The following is a 25,809-nucleotide window of genomic DNA, read 5'->3' as shown; positions in this document are numbered from 1 at the left end:
GACAATAGATAAACCTCATTTATCATTTTTATCACAAAATTATTTTATTTATTACATATTTATAAACTTTTAGTGAATTCTATCATTTAATAACAATCATTTAATAACAACAATATTTGTTGTTAAAAATGCATATTACATTCAAGTTTGAAGCAATAAAATAATAATCTTTGCAACCGTACATTTATCGATGAAATAAAACTGGGCGGTGATACCCGACATTCATGTGAGCGGGGCTACCCCAAATCCAATTTTTTTGTAAATTTGTAATTACTCGAACAATTTTTCACATATAAACTTCTTTCTTTGTGCAAATTAAACTTAAGACTACTTACTTTAATGCTGTATGTATATAAACAATTATTGTTTTAGTATTAAAATGAAGTTTAATCCAAACATTCAACCAATTTTTCTTAATTTCATGACTACTGTATTCAGCATATTTTCAAAACTATTGTTTACCATGTTACCAGCTGCATGAAACTTTGAAAAGAATCTTTTTTTAATATAACAACTAATATCCGATGGCCCATTGACTTGAAAAAGTATTCTATACATATGAAATTGACAGGGGGCGGAGGTACCCGACACTCCCCTATATATTTTATATTTATTTTGAAATCAAACAAAAAAAGGCTAATTATTGGGAAAAACATTTAAATAGAACATCTACTTATGTATTTTGTATTCCGCAATTACAACAAGCTAGTTCTTCCTAGTTAGTAAATGTTCATAAATTGTTATCGATAAGTTATGAAAATTTCTTTTTTTATGTAATTAAATATAACTGTGCAATAATAGTACAAAATAGTACATGTTAAATTAATAAAGAACACATAACACATTTTCTCAGATGCAGTGCAAAAAAATACATGGTTTAATTTACATTTTATTTAACACTATTTTTTTAAAACAACTTTTCATGCAAAGTTTTTCTAGAATGATAAATTTTATAAAGAATATCATCCTTTTATAATTGTTTTCAAATTCTAGTATAAACGCTTTTGAAATAACAGTATCGATAAAAACTATGAATCAATTTAATTATGACTTTGAAAACTAATAAGTCTTAACAATTTTCATAAGCATTATGAAATTATATCATCCTATAACAAAATCACTATCATGATGTCATGTATCAAATTTGTTGCAAAGGTCCATCAAATTTGTTGCAAAGGTTATACAAAACGTCTAACTTGATTATTAAAATGAAGCTGTAGATTTAATTTATTTATCTTAAAGTGAACCTACTTTACCTATAGAATCAAAATAAATCCTTCAATATATCGAAATATTTTGTAAATAATGAATTTGATAATAAATATTTGTAGCTCTTATTAATCCATTAAAATTTTTTAAATAAATTAACATAATAATAATTTTTAACTAATAAGTCCTTAAAGCACAATAAAGTAAAAACTGAACCTAAGTCAAACAAAGACGCTGAAATATTTATTAAATTTTTATCGTAGCACCGAAAGTGACAAATGTTAAAACCTGAATTCCTTTTACCCATTAAACTAATCTTTTTTAAAGTGCTCAATCATTCGATTTCGGGTTTTTTTTTCACTTCTTATTTTCTGTTCTTTTTTGAAGATTAGCATGATCATCAAAAAGACTAATTGCTCCGTAAGAGCTCCATTAAAATCTATTTGCATAGGCCACCAATAAATCCTCATAGTTCACGAATTAGCCGATAAGGGGCGCACCCAAACTGAGAATCCCGACGTCCTAGTATTCTCTAGTACTGCCGGCAGACGAGAGTTGATTTTTCGCATGTGTAGTTCTTATTCTTAGAAGATATTATTACATTTTTAATCTGAGTACACGTTTTTCTGTACAACACTCATTTCGTTCTATATTAAGACGGAATTTAAGAAAACAATTGGGAGAAAAACTGGAAATAGTTTGAGATTTTGTCAACAAAATTTAGTGGTAAAAAATAGTCACAATTAAAAATAATAATTATTGGATTGTGTCATTTGACGTGGTCCATGAAAAGATCGTCTGTTGGAATTTTTTGTGTTTAAATTAGCGCCATCTGCTTGGAAAAATTATGATATTCCAGTGCCTTTTTTTAGTACTCAGTAACTTTATAATGGAAATTCAGAGCTTAGGTAAGATAATTGATAAAATTACAACATTGGTATTTTTACTTACTTTTATTGAAAACATTCTTCTACTTGTATCTATATATTCAGTCTTTTTTAAATATTTATATTTGTAAATCTTTATACTTAAAATTCATCAGTATATATAACATAATTATTTTGTTATTATTTGTAATATATTGTCCAAAAACATGATTAAGGAATTGTTCGTTTCTAACAAATAGCTCAGTAAATTTTTTCTAAACAGTAACACAAGTTTTGAAAAGAAAAAAACTGTTTTTTTTTTTTTTAATTATTTCACTTCACTCTCAATGTCAAACGCATGAAAGCCCTTTTTTCGCATTTGGGTATTTAATTACTAATTTATTTATAATTCTCAAGGGAAACTATTCGTATATAATACCAAAAATAGTATGAATGAAAATGGAATTTGTTTTGGAGAGGAAAACTACTATTCATTTAAATTCCTTCAATTTGCATAAGTCTTATTTTTTATTTCCGTCTTAATAAGCAGAATTTTTTTTAAAAAAAAAGCTTCTTTCCGAAAGTTTTCAATTCTTTACTTTAAATACTGTTCCGAAATACTCAAAGACACTTTTACTTTTTAGAAGTATTCGTCAATTAATTCCGTTACATATGGCCTTAATTTTATGATCATTATATTATAATTTAACCGCCTTAGGTATTTTTGTAGAAGCAAAACATTTTAATTATAAATTCCCATTGCTTTCCCTCCAAATGTATACATAATCAAAACAATTCATTTTTAAGGACAAAAATGCAAATTTTACTATTTAGGACCTTCTGTAATAATCACTCTTACTATGTATTTTTAGAATCTTTGTCACAATAGCTTTCAAAGTAATGATTTAATGAGAGATATTACCATTAAGGAACCTGTTGCAGCTCATTACCATCTCCAAAGTTTCAAATGTTTTTTGTACTTGTAAAGTATATGCAGTGTGTAAATATATATATATATATATATAATAACATGTAGGACCACCTTTAGCCCTCAAAACTGCTAGCACCTGCCGTGGCATTTATTCCACAAGGTGCTGATAGGTATTCTGAGGTATCTGGTACCAAGCGCTCGCCAACTGGTCCTGCAATTCTCTCACATTGCGAGGGGGTAGCGTTGAAACACAAATTTGGCTTTTCAAATAGGACCACAAATGCTCTATTGGATTAAGGTCGGGTGAATTTGGGGGGCCAAGACAAGACTTGAAATTCACTGGAAAGTTCCTCGAACCAGTCCGTGACGATTCGACCCTTATGACATGGTGCATTATCCTGTTGGTAAACACCATCCCCCGCAGGAAAAACTGTTGCCATTAATAGGTGAACCTGGTCTGCAACTGTGTTCAAGTAGCTTACAGACGTCAGGCATTGTTCTATGAGTATTATGGGTCCTAATGTGCCCAATGAAAGCATTGTTCCTGGGCGAGAAACCATGAAAACCTGGGCAAGCCCATTGCTATAGATTGAGGGTGGTCATAATGTAATGGCTCTTCGTTGTATATATATATATATATTTAGNTATATATATATATATATATATCATATGCTTGTGAGGGACTTTCAGAAATATTTCGCTGATAAGACAAGCACATTTTATAACACACATTACAAATTTTCTCATATTATATCAGAGACTATTGATAAAAATAGTGTGTCACTACCACAGGCAATTGGAAAAATAACTGTTCGAAATATTTTATAATTACTAAATAAAATGTGTATTTTTGAAATTGTAGTTTTCAGCTTCCATATTATCAATAGAAGTCATATAAAAAAAATGTATCCACATAAAATCTAGTTTGCAGAGATGCTTGTTCATTGGTTTACTTATCTTCCACTTACTAAATTTGTCTAACAATTCATTGACTGACTAATTCGGATTAAATATTTCAGTTATTCGCTGATTCAGAAATTCGTCTCTGCGTTTGAAATTGTTTTCTCTCTTTATTCACGCGCTACATCAAATAATTATCGTGAAATAAATCGATAATAATACGTTTTTAAAAATTGAAAATTATAAACAGATTTCAAATGTTGGTTCAGAAATCTGAAATATTTCTAAATATTGATATATTCTAGTACTTTCTTTGAATTTGGAATGAAGTGGAAAAGAATATTATTACTATTAATATAACTCACGATATTAAGAAAAAATGGGTACAAATGGAAACTGCAAAAAGTTTACTTCTACGCCTAAACAAATATCACTTTTATTATTATTTGTAGTTCTTACACTCGAAGCATTTTTCAAGATGAAAAATGCCTAATAAGCAACAAATTTGACAAATTTATATTATTCGCAAATGTTTAGGATGCAAAGCTGTGTTTGTCTGAGATAGTTAAATTTTTAAAACTGTGCAAAAATCTGATTACGATTCATTTTTGACAAATTTGGCTTTTTTCGGCATACATTTCCTTCATGTAAGCAAATTTGTAAGCAAAGTAAGTAAGCAAATTTGATAAGCAGCACTTACTAAGTAGCATGCTTAATCTTAAACCACAACATTAAAGTATATGTAGCATTTTTTTATCCTGGTAACTATGCAGGAAGAATAATTTAATCAAAAATAAATTAACGAAAGTAGGTATATGGTGTTTATATGGGTATTATTGCAATTTTAAAAGTATCAATATTTTATAAATTTATAATTTTTTAAAAAACAAAATTATTTTTCATTCTGTTATAGTTTTTAAACTATACACGGCAAGTTTAAATCATAATTTAATTTTTTTTTAACTTTTACACAAACTGTTGTTATTTAATAGTTGAGATTTTCAAAAAAAAAATTCAAATAATTATGGAATCTAAATGTTAAAATCTGTTAACCATTCTTTATTTTGACTAGAACAAAAAAATTTAATATTTATGAAAAGAATTATGCAGAGTGATTCGAATAAAATTAAAGTTGTTTGCAATAGTTGTCATTGAGTTTTATATAACATATTTTTGTAAAACGTTTATTTTATCGTAGTTAATTTGCTTTTTTCTTTACATATTTTATTTGAATCAATTATTTAAAAAAGAATTCTTTCTTTATTTCTATTTTTAATGATCTCCTCTTTTTTCATAAAAAAAATCTATTTAGGCTTTTTAGTTGCTTGATTTTTGTTTGCATAGTTATTTTGATGCTAAAACATGTAATTAAAATAAACTTAGTTATGAAAACAAATAGTAAAATAGTAAAAATAAAAGTCTTACAGTGCATTTTATTTTGCACGTTTCCTTAAAATATTTTTTTTTATATTTCAATAAAGAAAAGTTATAAATTACTTTTCCTGAAAGACAAATTTCGTATAAAGCAATTAAAAAAGTCTGGAATTATTTTTCTTTATAAACCAAGCTCTTAAAAGAAAAATAAAGAAAAACCAGGAATAATTTTGCCTAAAAAAATAAAGTGCATAAAGGAACTATAAAGAAAAAACTATGAATAAATTCTAAGTATTATTTTTTTATACATTATAAAAAAATAATTATCATTTCAGCATTTTATGCCTTCTCATTGAATCGAAAAATCACATCGCAGAATATCTAATATACACAGGAGATCTTGATGTTTTTGGCTGTCATCAACATGAAATAAAAAAAAAATATCGCAATATTTACCTGTACATTATTCATTTATTTAATACCAGTATTATATATTCCAGGATATTTTCTATTATTGTTCATTATTCCTTCCAATATTACCTTTTTCATGACGTATGTAATTTTGATTATTATTTAAAATTATAAGTTAAAAAGGAGAATTGTTCTTTTTTTATAAAGCAATCATTTAATATAACCTGATTAGAAAATATTTCGTGATAAAGATATTCAGGCCAGTCGATTACCCTTAAAAGAATCAATTCGTTATATCCACTTCTTAAAAGTTCGTTGTAAACCGTGGTTGGCCAGCTTATAGAATTTAAATAACAAAAACATAATAACTACCTAAAATTCGGAAGCAAATTAAAGAATTATTTTTGATATATAACAGCAGAATATTCTTGAGGGTAAGAAAATAATTAATGCGCGTTCATAGTAAATAAAATAAAAAAATATTAAAAAAAAAAGATTGAGCATAAAGTTATATGATAATAGAGCAAAAATATTATATTTAAATCTCATATCAGTAGAAAGGGAACTTAGTTTAGTGACTCAAATCTTTTTTTGGGAACAATGAATTGAATAATTTTTAATTGACAAACTTGATGTAACTTCTAACAAACTGTTTATCACCACGAAACAAAAGTGATTGCGTAGGAATTCTATGGTTTACTGAGAGTAGTGAGCAGGAGGCGTTGCCACAAATATTTTTAAAAAGTGAAATAATAAATTAAAAAAACCTTAGTATTCACCAAAATATTTTCCGTATTTGATGTAAGAAACTCTTAATGTAAAAAACTAGGTAAAGACTCGATTTTGATGTTAAGAAAAAAATCATATCATAATATATATCCTCTTCAATGTAGCCAAATAAACATTCTACGCTCTGTATATACAAAACATATTTTAGTACGTATTTTATACAGTCCCTTTGCCCCATTTCTTTTAATTTTAAAGTTAAAGGAATAATTTTCCTGATTTCTTTGATCCACTCACCCAATCTAATACAGAATAGTTACTAGAAGGTTTTATTCTGAATTCTTTTTATATACTTCAAAGAGTTAAGTCAGAAAGAACGATTTTTGACATGCAATTTCGAAATTACGTCTTGCTCCTAAATCTGGAAAAAGTTACTCTAGCTTAAAAAGAAATCAGAAATAACGTCAAATATAAGATTATTTCCCACCATTCGGATGATTTAGTTTCTACATTTGTATTCCAATGGTAACTAAACGAATATTTGATTACTAATCAATTTAATTAAGTTCTAATGCTGTTGGCAAATTTATAGAACTAATCAAACTAATTTATTACTGGTTAAATATTTTTTACGAATTGATTTGAGAATTAATTAAATTAATTCGTTATTTGCTTAATAAATTTAGACTCTCTGAGATAAAACGAAAGTTTAAAGAAGCGTTCAAACTTTTGATTAAATACTTCTTTCGTGTAATTAATGAGCAGATTAAATATTAATTTCATTAAACTTTATAAACTGCAAATGTAAATTGTAATTAATTTTATGCAAGATTTCGCTAGATTTGAAATTAATTTTCTGAGTGTTTATATCAAAATTAAAATTACAGCCCTTTCTTTCCATAAAGTACAGTTTTTTAACGTAAAGAGTCGTTTGAAATTTCATAATAGTTTTGAAATTGCCATTCTTAAATTCATTTCTGCAATGATAACGTTACTTTTTTGTTGTGCCAAAGGCTTTTAGATCTATAAAATTGCACCTGGTTTTAAAAAGTTTTTTCAATAAAGTATTTTTTCTTTAAATTTTAAGACTAATTTTAATAATCTAAATTTTAAATAGAAGAAAAATAAATGCATTTTAATTAATATAAATTTTTTTCAAAATTCCGAAGTTGTGTTAAATATTTTTATCTACTTTCTATTAAATATAAAAAATTCCTTCGCAAATCTTCTACTAAATATAATAAATAAATTAATTTAGAAACTCTAAAAGGCTTTGATATTTTTTATACAATTTTTTATGCAAAATACGTAATTAATAAACTTTGACTAATTATTTTGACCAATAAAAAATATGCAAGCATTAATTTAACCTCAGCGTTTAAGGGCATTGCATTTGAAAAAAAGTTTAAAGTTAACATTTTTGAAAACTATTTCTAAGGTTGCAAAATTACATATTTAAGTTTAAAAAAATGTATCTTTTTAAAACTACAGTATATTTTAAAACATTTCTAGTTTACAAATTACATATTTTTTAAAAAGAAATATTTATTAAAATTGTTTCTCAAAATGTTACATTTTTTGAAAAATTATAAAAGTGAAGTATTTGAAATTTAAATATTTTTTAACTCAAGACGTTATCGTTTATAGATTACCAACAAATGAACTATTAAGTTTTGAAAAAAGTATGAAAAAAATTGACAAGGGAGGAAAAAAGCATTTTCTTCAAAATCACTTGAAGCTCAATCGGAAAAAAAACTGAATATTTGGTCTCGCATTATAACTCATAATTATAATTATACCAATATTTTAAACAAAATAAGAGTAATATTTGTTTCAAATAACAAAAGAAATCTCTAAATTTTCAAATGTTTTTGAGAATTAATTTTTCTTCTCCGACCACTTAAGATATATTTAACTTATTTTTTCATCCATGTTCCATGACGAGTCATTTAAGTTTAGACGCATAAATTTAAATTCAGTCGAATCTATATATAAATACTCGTATATAGGTTCTGCTGAAACTATTATATACAATATTCATTTTTCTTAATAAAGAGTTGAAAAAACGAGTTTAAGAATAGTTTAAGCAAATAATACTTCCATCATTTAATATTCAAATTATACTAAACTTTCCAAAAATATTATTTTCCATAAATATTGCTATGCAAATCATTTAATGCATGTCCAGGCTCTGTTAATGAGAAATTTACGATATTATCAATATTTGAATAATTTGTAGTCTTATAATTTTGTTCACATCATAAGTATGCATAGAGTTTCCAAATAAAAGTTTTAAAGTTTAAAAATATTTTAATAAAACTAAGCTATACCCTAAAGCATTTAAGTATTTGGAAAATACTTCACCGATTTTCATTTTTTGAAATGAATCTTTTTCGGAACTTAAACCACTGGAGTAACTTAGAGAGATAGATTTCATTTTTTTTTTCGTGTTTAGGGATTTTTTCTTTTGTTTTCCCAATAGGAAATTAACAAATCTTTAGAAATATTATTAATATGTGACCAAGAGAAAATAATCTATTTTCTTTTTTAAAAAATTGGATTAGTTGTGAGGAAAATTGCATTCCTAGTTAAGAAAAAAGTAATAATCTGAAAAAATTAGTAGGGATTAACGATTTAAAATTAACGATTTAAAATTTGAACAAAATATGTAACTATATATAGGGAGAGTGTGAAATAATAGCAGGAATTAAAAAGCATAAAAAAAACTCATAACAAGCATATAAAGCTCATTATTGCATAAAAAGTAACAGTTAAAGTTTCGAAATGTATTCTTCAGAATCCAGAATTCACTTTTTAAAACCATTAAAAAAATATTTTCAAAGATATTTTAAATAGTTTTTTATCATCATCAGAATTGCAATAAACATCAAAATGCAGTCTTGGTATAAAAATGAAGGTAATAAATTCATGAATTTTTATTGATCTAGAATTTTGTTACTCAGTCAATTACAGGTATCTATGATCATGACGGCAAATATCTTGATATATTCTGCATCATGTGGACTTGAAATCCAAATACACTGTGCAAAAATCTGGATCAAATTACGGTGTAAAGTACCGGCACATTTAGTACAACATCTTTAAAATCCATATTTAGCATAAAATATTATACAGTAATTTTATAATAATCTTTACTTAATAAGAAAGATTCAGTGATTTTAATGTAATTACTTCGGTAAAATTAACGGTATATCAGGGCTCGAAAAACTGCCCGTCCGCCCGTCTTCGGCGGTCAAAAATTTCCCGCAGACAACGAATTTCTCGAATCAGACGTCCGCGCGGACGGCCATTTTCCCGTTAATAGTCGTGATACACTTTAAATTTTTGTTACCTTACAAGAGTCTAGCGCCTCACTTCTAAACTGATTCTCTAATCTAGAAATCCCGTACAGCAACATACTGCGCATGGTGGATTGATGTTTTTTTCCGTCTGGGAGTACTGCAGCAGTTGAAAGGGACTTTTCAGCAATGAACTTACAAAAAAACACATTACGCAAGCGTTAACGCAATTATGAACATCCACCTAAATGGAAAACCCCTTTCTGATTTCTGTGCAGAAACCTCTGTAAATCATAGGCTTGATGGTGGAACTGGCAAACGTCATATTTGAATCATTTAAAAAATGTAGTCCCCTCGGATAAATTGACATTCCAGATAACTTGACCTTTGTCATTTAAATTATTTCATAAAAGAAATACTAGGTTTTACTATTAGTAACCTAGTATTTCTTTTATTACTGTATAATGTAGTCCTAGTAGCTACTAATTCATTGTGTAATTTATATAAATGTTTGTAATAAATAAGAAAAAATAATATTTTTATTTATTTGGAAGCGACGAGTTAGTTTCAAAGGAGAACGGGTACATTGTTGGACAAGCCGTCCTCTGGACAAGCCGTCCTCGGGGACGGGTAAAATTTCTGAGTTTTTTCGAGCCCTGCGGTATATCAAATTTTTTGCTCCGTAACATGATGCGATAAAAACGGATCTTAAGTACCAGTACCTTGTGAGTCCATACTTTTCACCATAGTTTGATTTAAAGTTTATTACGGTGTACTTTTAACTAAAAAAATATTAACTGATATCCATCTTATTAGTTAATATTTTGTACATTTTATCATGTAATCAACAATATTTTAAGTTGTTTTTTTTGCTATTTTTGCTTATTTAAAAATTGATAGGGTATTATATGTATAAAACTAAACTTATATGTGCTACCATTAATTGCTTTTAATATACTTTTGGTTTTTTTTTCTTATTTTCATTTTTTTATAAAAAGTATATATAATTGTGGAAGGAATATAAGTATCTGACAATATTCAATTATCAAAAACAGCTTCATCTGTATCATATATTGGTTGTCAAGAAGGATAAAAGCATTTTACTAGCACATTACCGGAAAATTAAAATTTTAGAGTAAAATTTTAATCATTGGGCTATACTATGCAAATTACATGTGATGTTAAATGATTTTTTTTTGAAAAACTGCTTCACTGGATTAAATATTGAGCACCTAAATCATCATTCTCTGCAATTGGGATAATGTTGGAGAGATTTAGGATTAAGTTTGTTGGTGGACCATGGAGTCTGCTAGGATCTGTTAAGCGAACGCTTTATGACTTGATGAAGAAGAAGATCCAATAGAAGATCCTTAATATGTCGGAGAACTTATTACTTCTAATAAAAGTATATTTCATAAAAAGGAGATATTTGAAACAAAATTTTGTTGAATATGTTATATTATATAGTAATTCAAGTTTTTTGCAAGAAAAAAAATTCCTATTAATGGGACAATATATTACTTCATGAATGCTCTCGAAAAATTCAAAAATTATAGAAGCATTCTAATTAATGAGAGGCAGTGTAATAGTTATATAAAATATATCTCATATGTAAAATAACAGTTATTTTTATTTTAGGGCACTAACAATTTGCAAATTCAAGTGAATTGCATTGTTCATTTTCTAAATTGCGTTGTATTTCAGTAAATATTTAGCCAAAAAAATTTGGAAATTAATTTCACACAAAGCAAATAAAGGTATTAAAAAGCAATTAAAAGCAATTAATGTCTAATAATAATACTCTAAATAAAACAATACAAGCATTTCTTTACAAGACGAAGTACTTATTCGTATAAATAAGAATTTTCAGTTTAATTTATTTAATGCAAACTTCCTTACAAAAATGTATTCTTATAGATATAACTAAATTATTTATCAGCGTGAATGCAAGCATAAACTTCGTTTCACGATAAGCAAAAATGCATAATTTATTTTATACCATACTTCACTTTTATAAATAATAATATTTCGAGTTTGGGTATTCTTAACGTAAATTGATTACTTTTATGCGTGTTGTCTATTTTCAAATTGAAAGAAAATTAATTATAACCAAATAAAGAAGAATACATTTGTCGATGAATAAATGCATATTCTTGAATGGAAAAGTGAAAGCGATGTTGTCTTCCATCGCAAAATACAAAAAAATTTTGTACCTTAATTACAAAAGCATATTTCTTCTTTCATTCATAATTGATCAAAGAATTCCGCATCTAATTGTTGAATTCATTCGGAATGCTCAGGAGAAAAAATCATTCCAAATCATTAAACTAATGAGAAAGAAGTAATTAAATTAATTTTAATTGTTCGTAAAATAGATCATCAAAAAAAAATACTGTTTGATATTATGCCAAACGCGATATAGATTTTTTTTTAAATCTTCTGGGATCAATGTCAATTAATAATTTCTCCTAATTTTTTTTTTTTTTTTTTTTGAAGAATAGTGAAAATTTTAAGTTCGCTTAATTAAATTACGGAAGTTTATTAATAAAAATTATAAAGATTTATTTTCTTATTAGAAAGATTTATTATCTTATTAATTTTGCCATTTCTCTAAGAATTTGCTAGATCATTTAAATATATTTAAGGAATTATTAATGATTAAATAGTATATATATTTTTAAAATTAAAATAACTAATTAATAACTTATTCCAGAAATATTATTATGAGAGTTTAAAAATAAGAAATATATAGTAGCAATCCATTTTAGTGATTTTAACTATAATTATTTCTGGTTTTTATTGTTATTTTATATTATTCTACGTTTATTTACAAAAACTCAATCAACTCATCTCAACCAACTCAAATTAAAAATGCTTTTATAATGACACAAAAAGTGCAATTAGTTGATCATGCAGTTCACACCTGAAATGAAAATCTAAACATTGTCTTGAATTCTATCTTTAAGTATTGATCCAAAGATAAAATCAGTATAAGCGGCAAAGTACAAGTGAAATCTACTTTGATTATCAGTGTTTTATTGATTATCAGTGATTAGAATGTTTTTCCAGTGGTGTGGATCTTAAAAGAAAGGTGTAACTGTTAGGCGTCGACCAAATCTCCAAACTATAACCGATGATGTACATTTCGATTCTTTTAACTCTTTTTACAAGCAATAGCTCAATTTTTGATTTATTTTTTTAAATAGATTTGCTGCATGATATATATAGGCAACAACTAAAATGGCTTTGACTTTTTAATTAAAATGTTATTTTATTTCATTTCTTGAGAAATTTTAAAATTAAGGTACCCGGAGCTGCGATGGCTCAGGCGATAGGACGTTCGCCTTCCAATGACTTGCACCGACCACAGTGCTAACGTGAAATATCCTCAGTGGTAGACGGATCATGGGTTAGAGTCCCTTAACCGTCAGACTAACCGTGAAAGGTTCTGATGGTCTTCCTCTCCATGTAACGCAAATGCGGGTTAATTCCATCAAAAAGTCCTCCACGAAGGCAAATTTCTCCCAATACTTGAACCAGGTGTTCCCTTGTCTTCTGGATTGGGTTCAAAATTACAGGGCTACTGAGTTGAACATTAGTAGACGTAAACCCAAAAATTGGGTCGGCTGTTCAACAACTATTATAACTATAATAATTATAATTAAGGTACCCGAAGTGTCAAATCAGGCTGCTTCTTTTATATAATTGGCTGTTGTATATAAATAAAACATTTTGTGTATTTTGCATTGGTTACAGAGATATAATGAATTATTGAAAATGCGAACTTGAGCAAAATAATTTTTAAAAAATCTCACAAACTTTGCCAAATCTGTCGATAAGTAATACAGTTAGAAAAATTAATTTTAGATACTTGTGAAAAAATTAATTTCTAATCATTTCTCATTTGAATTCCATTTAATTTGAAAGACAGAATTATCTATGAATGCTTGATTGATGAAAGATTTATTACACAAAACATCAGAACTTTAATTTTTTTGAATAGTTTAAACTTTTTAATTAACCTTTTCATAGCCCTAATATAGCAAATTCCAAATAAAAAGAAAAATCTGAAGTTTAAGTAACTTTTTAAAGTTCTTCGACTGCGAAATGTATTAAACGTGGCGACAAATTCATAAAAACTGTCTGTAATTCCGTACCTTTCTTGTTAGTGAAAAAAAATGTTATATTTTTGTGGTTATTATTTCTTGTGTAGTTAATATACTTATGTTGTATATCGTTTATTTTTAGTTGCTTTCGTATTTGTTTCGTATTTGCCTAGTATAAAAAGTGATATTTTAATTACTCATTTAGAACAGTATTTAAAACTTCTTGTTACAAAAACGATTTTTATCCAGAATTAAAAGAATATTTTTAAAACTTTGTTAAAAAAGTGGTTAGAGACAATGTGTGTATGCAAGCGTAAAAAAGAATTTTTTTTAAAACCTAAATGTACTGTGTTTTGCAGCATAAATATAATTCAATCTTTAAAAAAGTAACAGTAAAATGATTCGAACTCAACGCATTTTAAAAAAATTGCACCAAACGATAAAAACAAATCACCATTTTCAGGAAGAAATAAAATAAATCTGTCCACCATTTATGGGGCGTTTCCAAAACATTTTCATCGACGCTTTCAGCAACAAAACAGGAAAAGGTAAAAGAATTCCGAATGATAACAAATAGAAAAAAATGAATTACAAAAGATGTGAAGAATGGGGGAGGAGACAAAGCTGCTTTCCCTTACTTAGTCCAAAGCACATAGCTTAGAAAAATAAATCACTTCACTTTCAGCCAACATTTACAATTCCTTATTTTTGTTATTTTTGAAAGCATTTGGTTATAAATATGTAAATGCAGCGTGCATGCAACTCAACTTATCTTTCAGATTTTTTTTCTCATCATAGACATAGCTTAGCGAGAACTCTTTAAGTGCCTTAAGCATTAGAATGAAGATAGGAAAAAATAATATTTACATTAGAATAAAATTCCCGTTGCAAACAATGTTAAATTTAGTTTCTGTTATTTCTTCCAGAATACTTCGATTTTCATTCAACCGTTACATGCAAACGATTTCTAGAAATTGTTTTCTACGAAAAATAATGTAATCTCCATAGGCAACTTTAGCAAAATGACAGTTAAAATATATTCTATAAAAGACTTTAAAAATATTAAACTTTATTCAAAATATTTTTTCTAGATACAGTACATTTTTATTCAGCCATAATAGGCTGATGATTTTTGAAAATTGTTTCCGTTATAAGGACATAATTTTGTGAAGCTCTTTGATTCAAACGAATTTTTCCTTCTTCGAGTTCCTCACATTTTGAGATGTTAACTATGTCTTTAATTTACATTTTCCGTTATATTTTTAGCATATAAAAGTTAAATATAAGTTAGCATATATTAGTTATAATAAATAAAAATAATTTGGATGATTTAAATTTTTTTTTCTCAAAATTTTAAAAAAAAATCTAAAATTTTAAAGATTTTAGCGTTTTGGGATCCCTTACGGGCAATTTATTTACGGTCAGATGTGAGTATATAATATTAAATTATTCTATACTGAGAAAAGAGTATTTTCAAAACATTTATAGTGTTTCTGGTTCCTTGGGAACTCCAAAATGCTTTGGTAATGATTTTGGTAAAATTAACAATTGATACGGTTTAGTAAGTGATAAAATTTTGCAAATGAATAAAATTTAGTAATTTTATCATTATATCGTAAAGCACTGCACAAGAACAGTTTATTCGGCTAAAATAACTTCGCAGTTTTTTCTTTTTACTAAGGTATGATAATAAGAACAATAATTTTGGAAATAACATTTTCCGGTAAACCGTTGCGATACGAACGAGTTACTAGGTGAACGAAAATATTATCCATTGAATGGTTTAAATACCATATATTTTGGTTTTATTACCCGAATCATGGTATTTTAACCAGTAATGTCAATACCATCATGCAGTTCTGTGATTTTCTACCTAGTTTAACTTTAATTTGATGTTAAATTATTGTCGCATTAGTGATACACTTTTGAGCAGTTTATGAAGATCTGGAATCCTTATTACTAATAACCTGAAGATAATAATGGCGCACACAGCAGTACCACAATTTGGAACAAAGAGTAAATGTTGATAGCAATCACTGTTTCCGCACCATGCCTTACAGCCTCCCAACAGAACGTAAAAATTTCCGATTTCTTAATCACTAAAACATAACCTGAGAAAGTGCGATTCTATAAGTCACCCATCTTTAGCAAGGAATATTGAATTGTGACCCAAGCAAGTGCAAAAAGACAACTCATCGTACCGACTGCATTTTCTCAGTTAAGTTAAACTTTTCAAAAACGATGCTTTACTTGTTTCTTTTTATATTACTGCACATTCTGAAACTAGCTTTTTTTAAAATATTGCTTTAGAAATTTACTAGATTCTAATGCCATCTCTTAAAAAACCCTCTTTATCAGCTTTATTTAAATAAAGATCACTCTATATATCATTTCATAACCTGGGAAATTGGTGCCCTATTTATCAGAGTTTCACCATAGGCATTCAAAATCTATCGAAACATATGATCGACATTATCGTCCAAGAAATATCAAATAAATTATTGGAGTGAGGAAAGCCCCGGGAATGGATCAGCGTAAACATAAAAGGGAATTCAATTCTCCAATATCCGCCGCTGCAGGCACTTTCAGTTATAACTACAGAATACGTTTCACAAGACAGATTTGATTATGCCTCTGTGCCAATGATTCCAGCATTTTGCGCTCTCCTGTTTATTCGATGCTCCTTTGGGTACAACAATTACGAGCGATAAAAGAACGTGCTCAGAATAGAAAATGATGAAAGGAAAGAAATAGTCTTTAAACACTCATTTATTACTCGTTAATTACATAGGTGTGGGAGGAAGAATATTAAATATTTGTTCGTAAAGCTTGTGTGCTATTTCACAAACGAATTAAATATGTTTTTTTGTTAGGATATAATAACTTTTAACGCTTTTTCATTCTACTGTTGAACAAATTATCCCATGACATAGTAAGGAAAAAGAACTAAGATTTGTATGTAAAATGAAGTTCATAAAGGACCATGATAGGATTTTATTTTTATTTTATAACCGCTGTTGAACAACAAAACCAATTTTGAGTTTACTAAATGTTCAACTCTGTAGCCTTGTAATTTTGTATCCAATCCAGAAGTAAGGGAACTCCTGGATCAAATATTGGGAGAAATTTATCTTTGTGGAAGAACTTTCGATGGAATTAACCCACATTTGGGTTACATGGAAAGGAAAATCACGAAAACCTCCTACTGGTATCCTACACCATGATCCGTCTCTATATATATACACCGAAGAGCCATTACATTATGCCCACCCTCCATCTATAACAATGGCCACGCCCAGGTTTTCATGGTTTCTCCCCCAGGAACAATGTTTTCATGGGGCACTTTAGGACCCATAATCCTCATAGAAAAAGCCCTGACGTCTGTAAGCTACTTGAACATAGTTGCAGACCAGGTTCACCCATTCATGGCAACAGTTTTTCCTGCGGGGGATGGTGTTTACCAACAGCATAATGCACCATGTCATAAGGGTCGAATCATCATGTATTGGTTCGAGGAACATTCCAGTGACTTTCAAGACATGTCTTGGCCACCAAATTCACCTGACCTTAATCCAATAGAGCATTTGTGGTCCAACTTAGAAAACCGAATTCGTGCGGCCACGCTACACCCTCGCAATGTGAGGGAATTGCAGGACCAGTTGGTGAGCGCTTGGAANACAATTAACAATATATATATATATACATATATATATACAGCAAAATTAATAAATTCAAAAAAACACGAAGAAAATTAAGAAAAACAATAAGTTTCCTTTATTGCGCATAAGCTGCAAGTAAATAGAACCATTAAAATAAGTTCAAAATGAAGATAAAACAAAGTAAAATTACAGACATATGAAAGAAAAAAAAACATTCTTTCTACAAATCCGGAAAATAAAAGATATAATCATTTCATCAGCCCACACGATTATATCCGCAAAAAAGAATGCTTTCTAATATTGTATCAATATGGCCAAAGCAAAATATAGCAATACAATAGTGTGAGGAGCACTCAAAAATTTTTTACATGAATTACAACAAATAAAATAGAACACAATAAGTAAAAATAACACGTAAAAACATAAATAAAATATAAAGAAAAAACAGAATAAAACATAAAACATAATCTTTAAAGCAAGTAGCGAATTCAAATGAACTTGCATGAACGGGAAGTTCTTCAAGAATGATTTAAAATATTTTCGTAATAAGATTGCCAGATAGCAAAATATGAAAACAAAAGCTCAAATTAAGCGTAACTAGAGGAGTTTTGTCTTAAAGTGCTTTCTTACTGCATTACTGAAGTGCGTTTGATTTGTTAGTTACCAAGGATGGGCCCGAAAATGGATGTGCGCAAAGTAATATTAGACTGGATAATATAAAGAAGTTGACTATAAATAATTTTAGAAAATAAATATTTTCTTAAGAAAAAAATAGAAAAGAGAAAGAAACATGAATTGCCTGTTTTGCACATAATTTTAGCCACGGATTTGCCCGAAATGGATTCGCACTTTAAAAAATTATATAAATTAACAAAGGATTTTTTTAGTAAGGAAATTTTTTAGTAAATAATTTTGACCGAATCCGTGGTCAAAATTATTTGCTAAAAAATTCCTTTACTAAAACAATTCCTTTGTTTATTTATATAATTTTTGTTTATCATTAATAAACTTATTTATCTGTATGGGAATTCTTCATAAATTGCAGTGGGAATATTTCTGCAATTTCTTTAATTCTGATGATTAAAGCAAATATTATAAAATATTATATCAGTTATAATTCATGCACATTTTGCAAATACATATTTCTAATGTGTCATATACTGCTTTATAGAATATATTAAGCTTTCTTTACTTATTTAATCGAAAATTAGGACAAATTTGGTGAGTTTTAAAGTGAAGAAAGCATGGCATTATTTGTAATATTTGTTTAATAAATTGTTTATTTGTCTTACGAATTGTTGTCCCTTTTTGGCTATTTTTACCATTAAATTCTGTATTAAATTCAGCTTCATTAATTTGCTAAATCATTTAGTTTTCCTTTTGAAAAAATCAAATTTTCAAATGGAATTTCTATTATACGTTTTATTTGTTGTCTCAACAAATAATTCTGCATTAAATCGAAATGATTGCTTTGTTTATAAAAATGGAACTTATCTTTTGCATATATCCATGAACAACAAGTTCAAGTTCTGTAATAAATTAAAATTTCTTTTCACTTATATTCACTTTATTTTAGATGATCTAAAGCGATATTTTCTTTAGAAAAGTGCTTTTTAATTATTTGTAGGGTTACAATTTATTCTGTTATATCACTGAAATTAATTGTCGCACAATCAATTTTCTAAATATATTTGGTAAACTATCTAGAAAATGAACTTCTTAAACTTTCTAAAAAAATTGAACAAATATCTCTTCAAAAACTCGATCGACTCTGGTGCTGCTTTTTTAAGATATCTTTGATATAATTTTTTAATAATTTGTGATTTGCTTAGCACTAGGCGTATACTACATAAAAAATTGATTTAGTTCTGTCATAGTTTATTGTAATTTTATAACTCTGAAACTTTACTTTGAAATTAGATCATTAAAAAAATCTTTCTTTTTTCAATAAAATTTATACCCTTTATTATAAAGTATAACGTTAACTAACTCAAAAAAAAATTACCAAAAATAAATTTGTAACTTTTTGAAATGTTTTTTGAGCATGGAATCTTTTCTATGAAATTTTAATAAGAATTTTCTATAAATGACCTTAAATTATCAATAAAAAAGATTTTGAAAAAAAATTTACACACTAATAGATACCACATTTATTTTAATATTACGACGAGAAAGAAATCTAGTAAAATTAATGCGTTATGAAAAAAATTTGAAAAAAATGGAAACAAATCTATTAATAAAAACCAAAATATACAGTATTTAAACCGGTTATTTGGAAATGTTTCCCTTTATATGGTAATGGTTAAGTCGGAAATTCTGGTTTCAAAGATTATAGTTCTTATTACCACAGATTTAATTATAATTATAATCGTTATAAAACGTATTAAACGCTGAAAAGTAAATTTAACTGAATTAATCGTTTCTATGTCATTTTGTTAGGTATCATGATAACATTACCAACTTTCACCACATTTATTAAATTTTATCATACATCATCAAATCATATTTATGATTTATTTAACCGAAATCATTACCAAAGCGCTTCGGTAAAAATTGCGGAGCTTTCTGCTGTTCCCATAGAGCCAGAATTAAGGCAAATTTCCCCATATTCAGGTAGTTTTGATCGCATTTTTTTCTCAGTGTACAAATACTAAACTTTATTTTGCTTTTAAAGTTCTTTCTAGTAACAAAAACTTTTAAATTAATTTATTACACTTCTATCCATTAGAGGAATGACCAAAAATAAGACACTATGTTTTCAGTTTTTTATAAATAATTAGGTTTCAAAATGTATGTAAAATTTCATCTTTAGATAAATTTGTTTATAAAAAGTTATTTTTAGAAGTTCAGCGTAGAGTAAATAGTTCTTAAATAATGTAATTCCAAGTAATTCTTTATCACGCAGTAATGTTGCCACCTTCTTCGATTGAACCAAACATTAATAACTTACAAGATTTCTAATTCTACGCTCTCATACATACATTCATTCTATCAACATTAACTTTGCATTATTCAATCATACACCGAACAATTCAATCAAACATTAATAATCCCTAACTTTTCTCATCCTGCATTCGCTCCATTCTTCATTCTAACCACGCTTAGTAAGATGCATCAAATATCGATTGCCATAGTGCAACAAACAAAAACAGCATAAAATATTAAAATTTGATTCTCCAAATGGATAGATGATTTCATTTTCATATCGGAAGATATTTGTATGGAGCTATTTCCGAAAGCTCAAAATGGAATTCTATAAATAGACAAAGAGCTACAACATGTCTTATTGATTTCATCTTACTGTAAGCAGCGAGCGTGGGAGTAGGAAGAAATCAGAGATATTGGGACTTCCAGGTAATATTTATTGGAAATGGAATTATTAAATTTGTTTAAGTTCATAAAACATGCATTCAAAAATCACAATTTATCTTTTAAGTTTTGCAAAGTAAATATTTCATTTATTAATTGAATTCAAATTTTATGTAACATTCAGTTTGTGTAATATCAATTAATTATATATTATTTAATACGATTAAGTTTAATAGTATTTAATTTACAATAAATGTTTATTATAAGTGAGTCTAAAAATATATTGAAGCATTTTATATAATTTATTTTGATAATCAATAATTTTAATGTTGACATAACACGAGTATATTATTTTGTGATATAGAACCTATAAGTTCAAAAGCTACTGCAGAAAATGTATTCCCTTATTAAAGAAAAGCACTCTCTCTACAACCCGTTGTGGGCCAAGGGGGTCATGGAGGTTAAGGCTCTACAATTTCTTGACCAACGGCATGATTGTGGCAATGTAGTCAGTACTACTCACAGGTCGCCAAGTTACTTAAATATTTGCAAAATTTGTTGCGTTTGTTTTATAAAATGTATTTTATTAAGTCTTATGATAATTATTATTAATTTTTAATTGGTAAAAACGATGTAGTTTTTCATTAGAACTCATTTTGATAATAAATTGAAAATCTATTGGGTTAGTCTATGTAATTCAAAATTTTGAAATTAAATGTTTAGTTTAATATTATCACAAGATAAACGAAAGATAAATCGAACTAATTTAAAATACAAGTTAAATGATAAATCTCACTACTTATTATAATTAATATCAAAAATGTATTAAATGTTTAACTTTTTCAAGATTAAAATAATGTACATACAAATTTATTCAATAAAGTCCCAGAAGATTCTTTTATTTTCATCCTGAAACTCAATAAGTATTCTTTTATACTTTAAATATAATCCCAAAAAAGCAAATGAATGTGCACATCTCAAATACGTTTCAGCAGTAAGCAGTTTTAATTATGTCGAAAATATCATGCCACCATCTGTTTATTAAATATGACACTAAAATTTTCCATTATAAAATTAGAACAAAAAAAATTATTATTAAATGCCATTGGTACATGATTATCATTTACAAATAAATGGATTAATTTACTTCTCCCTCCTTACACATCACGTACTTATGTCGAATTTCAAACCTCATGACTCAATGTCTAACCTCTAAATACCCTAAGACTCATAAAAATTTATTTTAATATGCATTACAAAGTTGATTTTATGATTACTTTTTTCATCATCTATCAGCAAGTACAAAGAGACTGCATTTGATACCAAAACAAAATTAAAAAAAATATCTCAAAATACTTCAAGAGTGCCCGAATATTGCATTTATTACAGCACAGCAGTATTTTTAATTTCTAGTGGATTAAAAACAAATTTAAATTAAACCAAATATGAAGTTCTGCATTTTCAATGCTATTGCCCGTAATCATTTATAACCTAACGACAAATTAAAATATTGTTGCTGTAGGTTTTGCTCTATTTTATACACATTTTATTGCGTGTATTGAGATACATACTGAATGTATGAATTTATTTTAGTGCCGTTTGTGTAATAAAATATATTCTTTCTTTAATCGATAGGAACACAAAATTCATTTTACATGCACGCGAAATCCAAACTAATTATACCTATTTTAGTAATATAGTTGGTTAGTTCACAATCAATTTATGGCAATATTTTTATCTGTGAATTTCTTGTTAAATATAAAGAAAACATGGTGCAAACGTAGTTCACATTTTGTTAGTATAAAGTATATTTTGTTGTAGGTATAAGGAATCGGGATATAAAATTTACGTAATATCTCTTCTTTATCTCTTCTTTATATCTTTAGATTTAAGTAATATCTCTTCTACCCCCGAATAAATGAGACTGATTAGTTAAGAACTCTTTCTTTAATTTAGCAGAGTAGCTTTACTCTTTTAGATAAGAGACATATAGATGACATTTAGATGATACTCTTTTTGAAGATAGAAAATTGCATTAAAAGCCAAAGCTAAAAAAAATTTAAGAAAAAAATGTCGGAAGGAATATAAATAATTTTAATTTGTGAGTATATCTGAATTATTTACGATTTTCACGTAGTGAAAATTTAAAACTGGGAAGCGAAAAATTATGTGCAATAAATAAAAATCAAGCATTTATAAAGTAACTTCTAACGGGTTCTTCTAATTTTTCAAGTGCCATTTTGTTAGATATTTATATTTTAATTACTTCGTCTAATACTAATTTAATAAAGCTAGATAGTTATAATATAATTAAGAATTTATCATGTAGGGTTACTTTTAAAAAATATATTAAACTAATTTAACAGCACTAAAAAGTTTGGTACTATTTTCATGTTCTTGCAGATCATGCGAAAATTTAATAACTAAAATTTATTTTTTAAAACACATTCGATGTTTCGCCACCAAAAAAGCCGTTTTGATACACTGTTGGAATTTACATTCTAAAATTACGGTAAAATATCTGGAAGCAGCGTACCCATCCAATTAGCAATAAAGTTTACAGTTAGGAAAATTTCATTACTTTTACGGGTTTGAAATCGCTTACAACAGTATAGATAAAAATCCCTTTACAGCTGGAATGGTTAAAAAATCATAAAATTGAAATTTAACTGGACATTGGAGTCAGGTTATGTTAGCTGTCCGTTAGGTAATGGACTTTGGGGATATGTTGTGGTTGAGTTGTATTTCGTCAAATGAATCATGAAATGATACCTGATCAGTTTACCTGGCGGTGCCATCTATCGTGAGAGATGAGTAATACTATACTTTTTGCTTTAAGGAGTCCTGCGTTTCTGCAGGGAGTGTTCTATACTCCAAAAGACAAAGTTCACCTGTTGGGAAATGATGAACACTGGAAGACACCTAAGAAATATCACATAAAAAGAGGGATATGAGTGACTGCATTCTCAGTCATTCCCAGTTATTGAACCCATGAAAACTTATTTAACAAACATCCTCACTAACCCCTGTATCATGCAATGAAAAGAGTGTTAAAATTACATAAAAAATCATGGAAAATCGCAGAATGCTCTTAAATGAACACGAGTGAAGAAACAGTTTTGTCGAATATTTGGGAGTTAGCGTGGCATCAAATATCATTTGACTCTGACTTACAATATCAATTGACTATCATAGACTTACAAAATGACTCTGAATCAAAAATAAGAGCTTTTTTATTCTTAATATCTTATGTCATAGTATGCCATTTAGAGTTTAATTATTTTTATTTTAAAGCAATAATTACTTAAAAAAAGTTAACGTGGTCCTGTGAAAGAAGTTTCAGAGGGCAAGAAAGGATCAAATTATTGATCATTTGCACACGGTTACATGAAATTTTTAAAACTGATTAAACAGTCTGCCTAAGTAATGAAAATAAGTTGAGAATCATACATCTTTGTATAGAATGCATAGTCAAAAATTAATGAGGAATAGTAAAAATCCCTTAATAAGAAATATACAAAAAGAGCCTGTTTTACTCTTACTATTAAACTATTAGTAAGTATTTGGTAACTAAAACGCATCTAACGCGAATTTCTATCATACACTTTTATAGCCAGATCGTATACTATGTCAGATATATTAATAATAAGAGGGATTTAATATAGTAATCTCCGTTAATTTTATTCAAAACACATAGTTTCGCCCATATCATCTAATGCATTTTTAATGCGGAAGAAAACATGGTCATCCTGCCTGAATTAGCAACGCATAAATTTATAGGAGGGAAATTAATGCTTAAAAATTTTATACTTCCTCGCACTAATGAGTAAACCAATAGTCCCTTTCTCCATTCTCAGCTTTTATTTGAGCTGCATTGGAGATAATAAAGCTATATTGACTATGCTGAAAGCGCTATAGCTCCGTCCTGTCCCCGCGACAAAGCAAGCCTGTTGTTGGCGCGTTTGCCTAATCAATAAACTTGGACCCTGCTTTCTAATCAACCCTCCATATGTTCTCTTTGCAATGCCGTAATCAGTGGTTCTGTCAAACAGTAATTCGACCGCACTAACTTTTGGCGTAATCTCGGCCTCCAGCAACTAGACGATCTAGGCCAGGAAATCATTGTACCGAGGAAATAGAAGATTGTAATGGACTTTCTTCTAAGGGCTTCCAAAAGCAACGGGTAAAAGATTTAGAGGTGATATTCTTAAGCCGCTTATAAGGATGGGGATGTCATTTATTCTTTTTGATGCAATCAGCTTACCATAAATATCCGCGTTGCGGTTGTTGGCTCTGTGATGGTGTGGGGATTGCTGGAGGATGGCTTTTGTTTTACTGTCACTGAGAGGGAGCTTTTATTTCGTTTATTATATAGAATTTAGAAACTTGAAAGCAGAAATGGAGGAACAATTTTATTACGTATGTCAGCATTGACAAAGGAATAGTTCGGATTATTTTAAAGGTGAACAAGAGTAGTTGAAATGAAAATATCTTAATTAACCATGCATTGTTTTGTTTATAAAGCTGTACATTTGTTAACATGATTTTCATTCAATAGGCAGCTATCTGACAGTCTGGATATCTAATAATTGGTATATCCTCTAGATATATCTCCTTATGAATGAATTTGCAAGATGGTGTATTTCATATGAACATCAATATTGGTGGGTTTTCTCAATGTGAATACATTGCAAAAACTTTCATCGCTAGACTACGGTGAGCAACGGGCAAAAAGTGCTGCAGTAACTGATTATAAAAATAAATTTAAGACGATAGATCAGTCGTGACCATAAAAATACAGGTTAGCCCGTAAATTTTTTTTCTCGCAAAATATCTGGCCCTTCACTAACTGTACACTAACTTTATGATTGTAAAAGTTATCTTCAATTCGGATACAGACGTTATTTGTCAAATCAAGACAAATCGTGGAAAGACCCGAAGTAAGGTATTGCTACTAAATGTTGAGGATAAATTACCTCCGCATTGTCCGTGGTCACCAATGAATAGAGAGTATGAGAA

At 28.0% G+C, this 25,809-nt stretch overlaps 1 protein-coding gene across 1 annotated transcript in view; it reads left to right on the top strand.

Moving 5' to 3' along the window:
- Positions 1–1,734: 1,734 nt before the first annotated feature.
- Positions 1,735–25,809, top strand: part of LOC107454944 (cell adhesion molecule Dscam1-like) — a 179,637-nt gene continuing 155,562 nt past the window's right edge. Inside the window, exon 1 of the mRNA XM_071177420.1 lies at positions 1,735–2,117. Coding sequence (XP_071033521.1) covers positions 2,057–2,117 — 61 coding nt within the window. The 5' untranslated portion in view covers positions 1,735–2,056. The remainder of the gene's footprint in view (positions 2,118–25,809) is intronic.

This window comes from Parasteatoda tepidariorum, chromosome 2, assembly GCF_043381705.1.
Source record: "Parasteatoda tepidariorum isolate YZ-2023 chromosome 2, CAS_Ptep_4.0, whole genome shotgun sequence".
Classification (NCBI taxonomy): Eukaryota; Metazoa; Arthropoda; class Arachnida; order Araneae; family Theridiidae; genus Parasteatoda; species Parasteatoda tepidariorum.
This window is presented reverse-complemented; position numbering and strand designations above follow the sequence as displayed.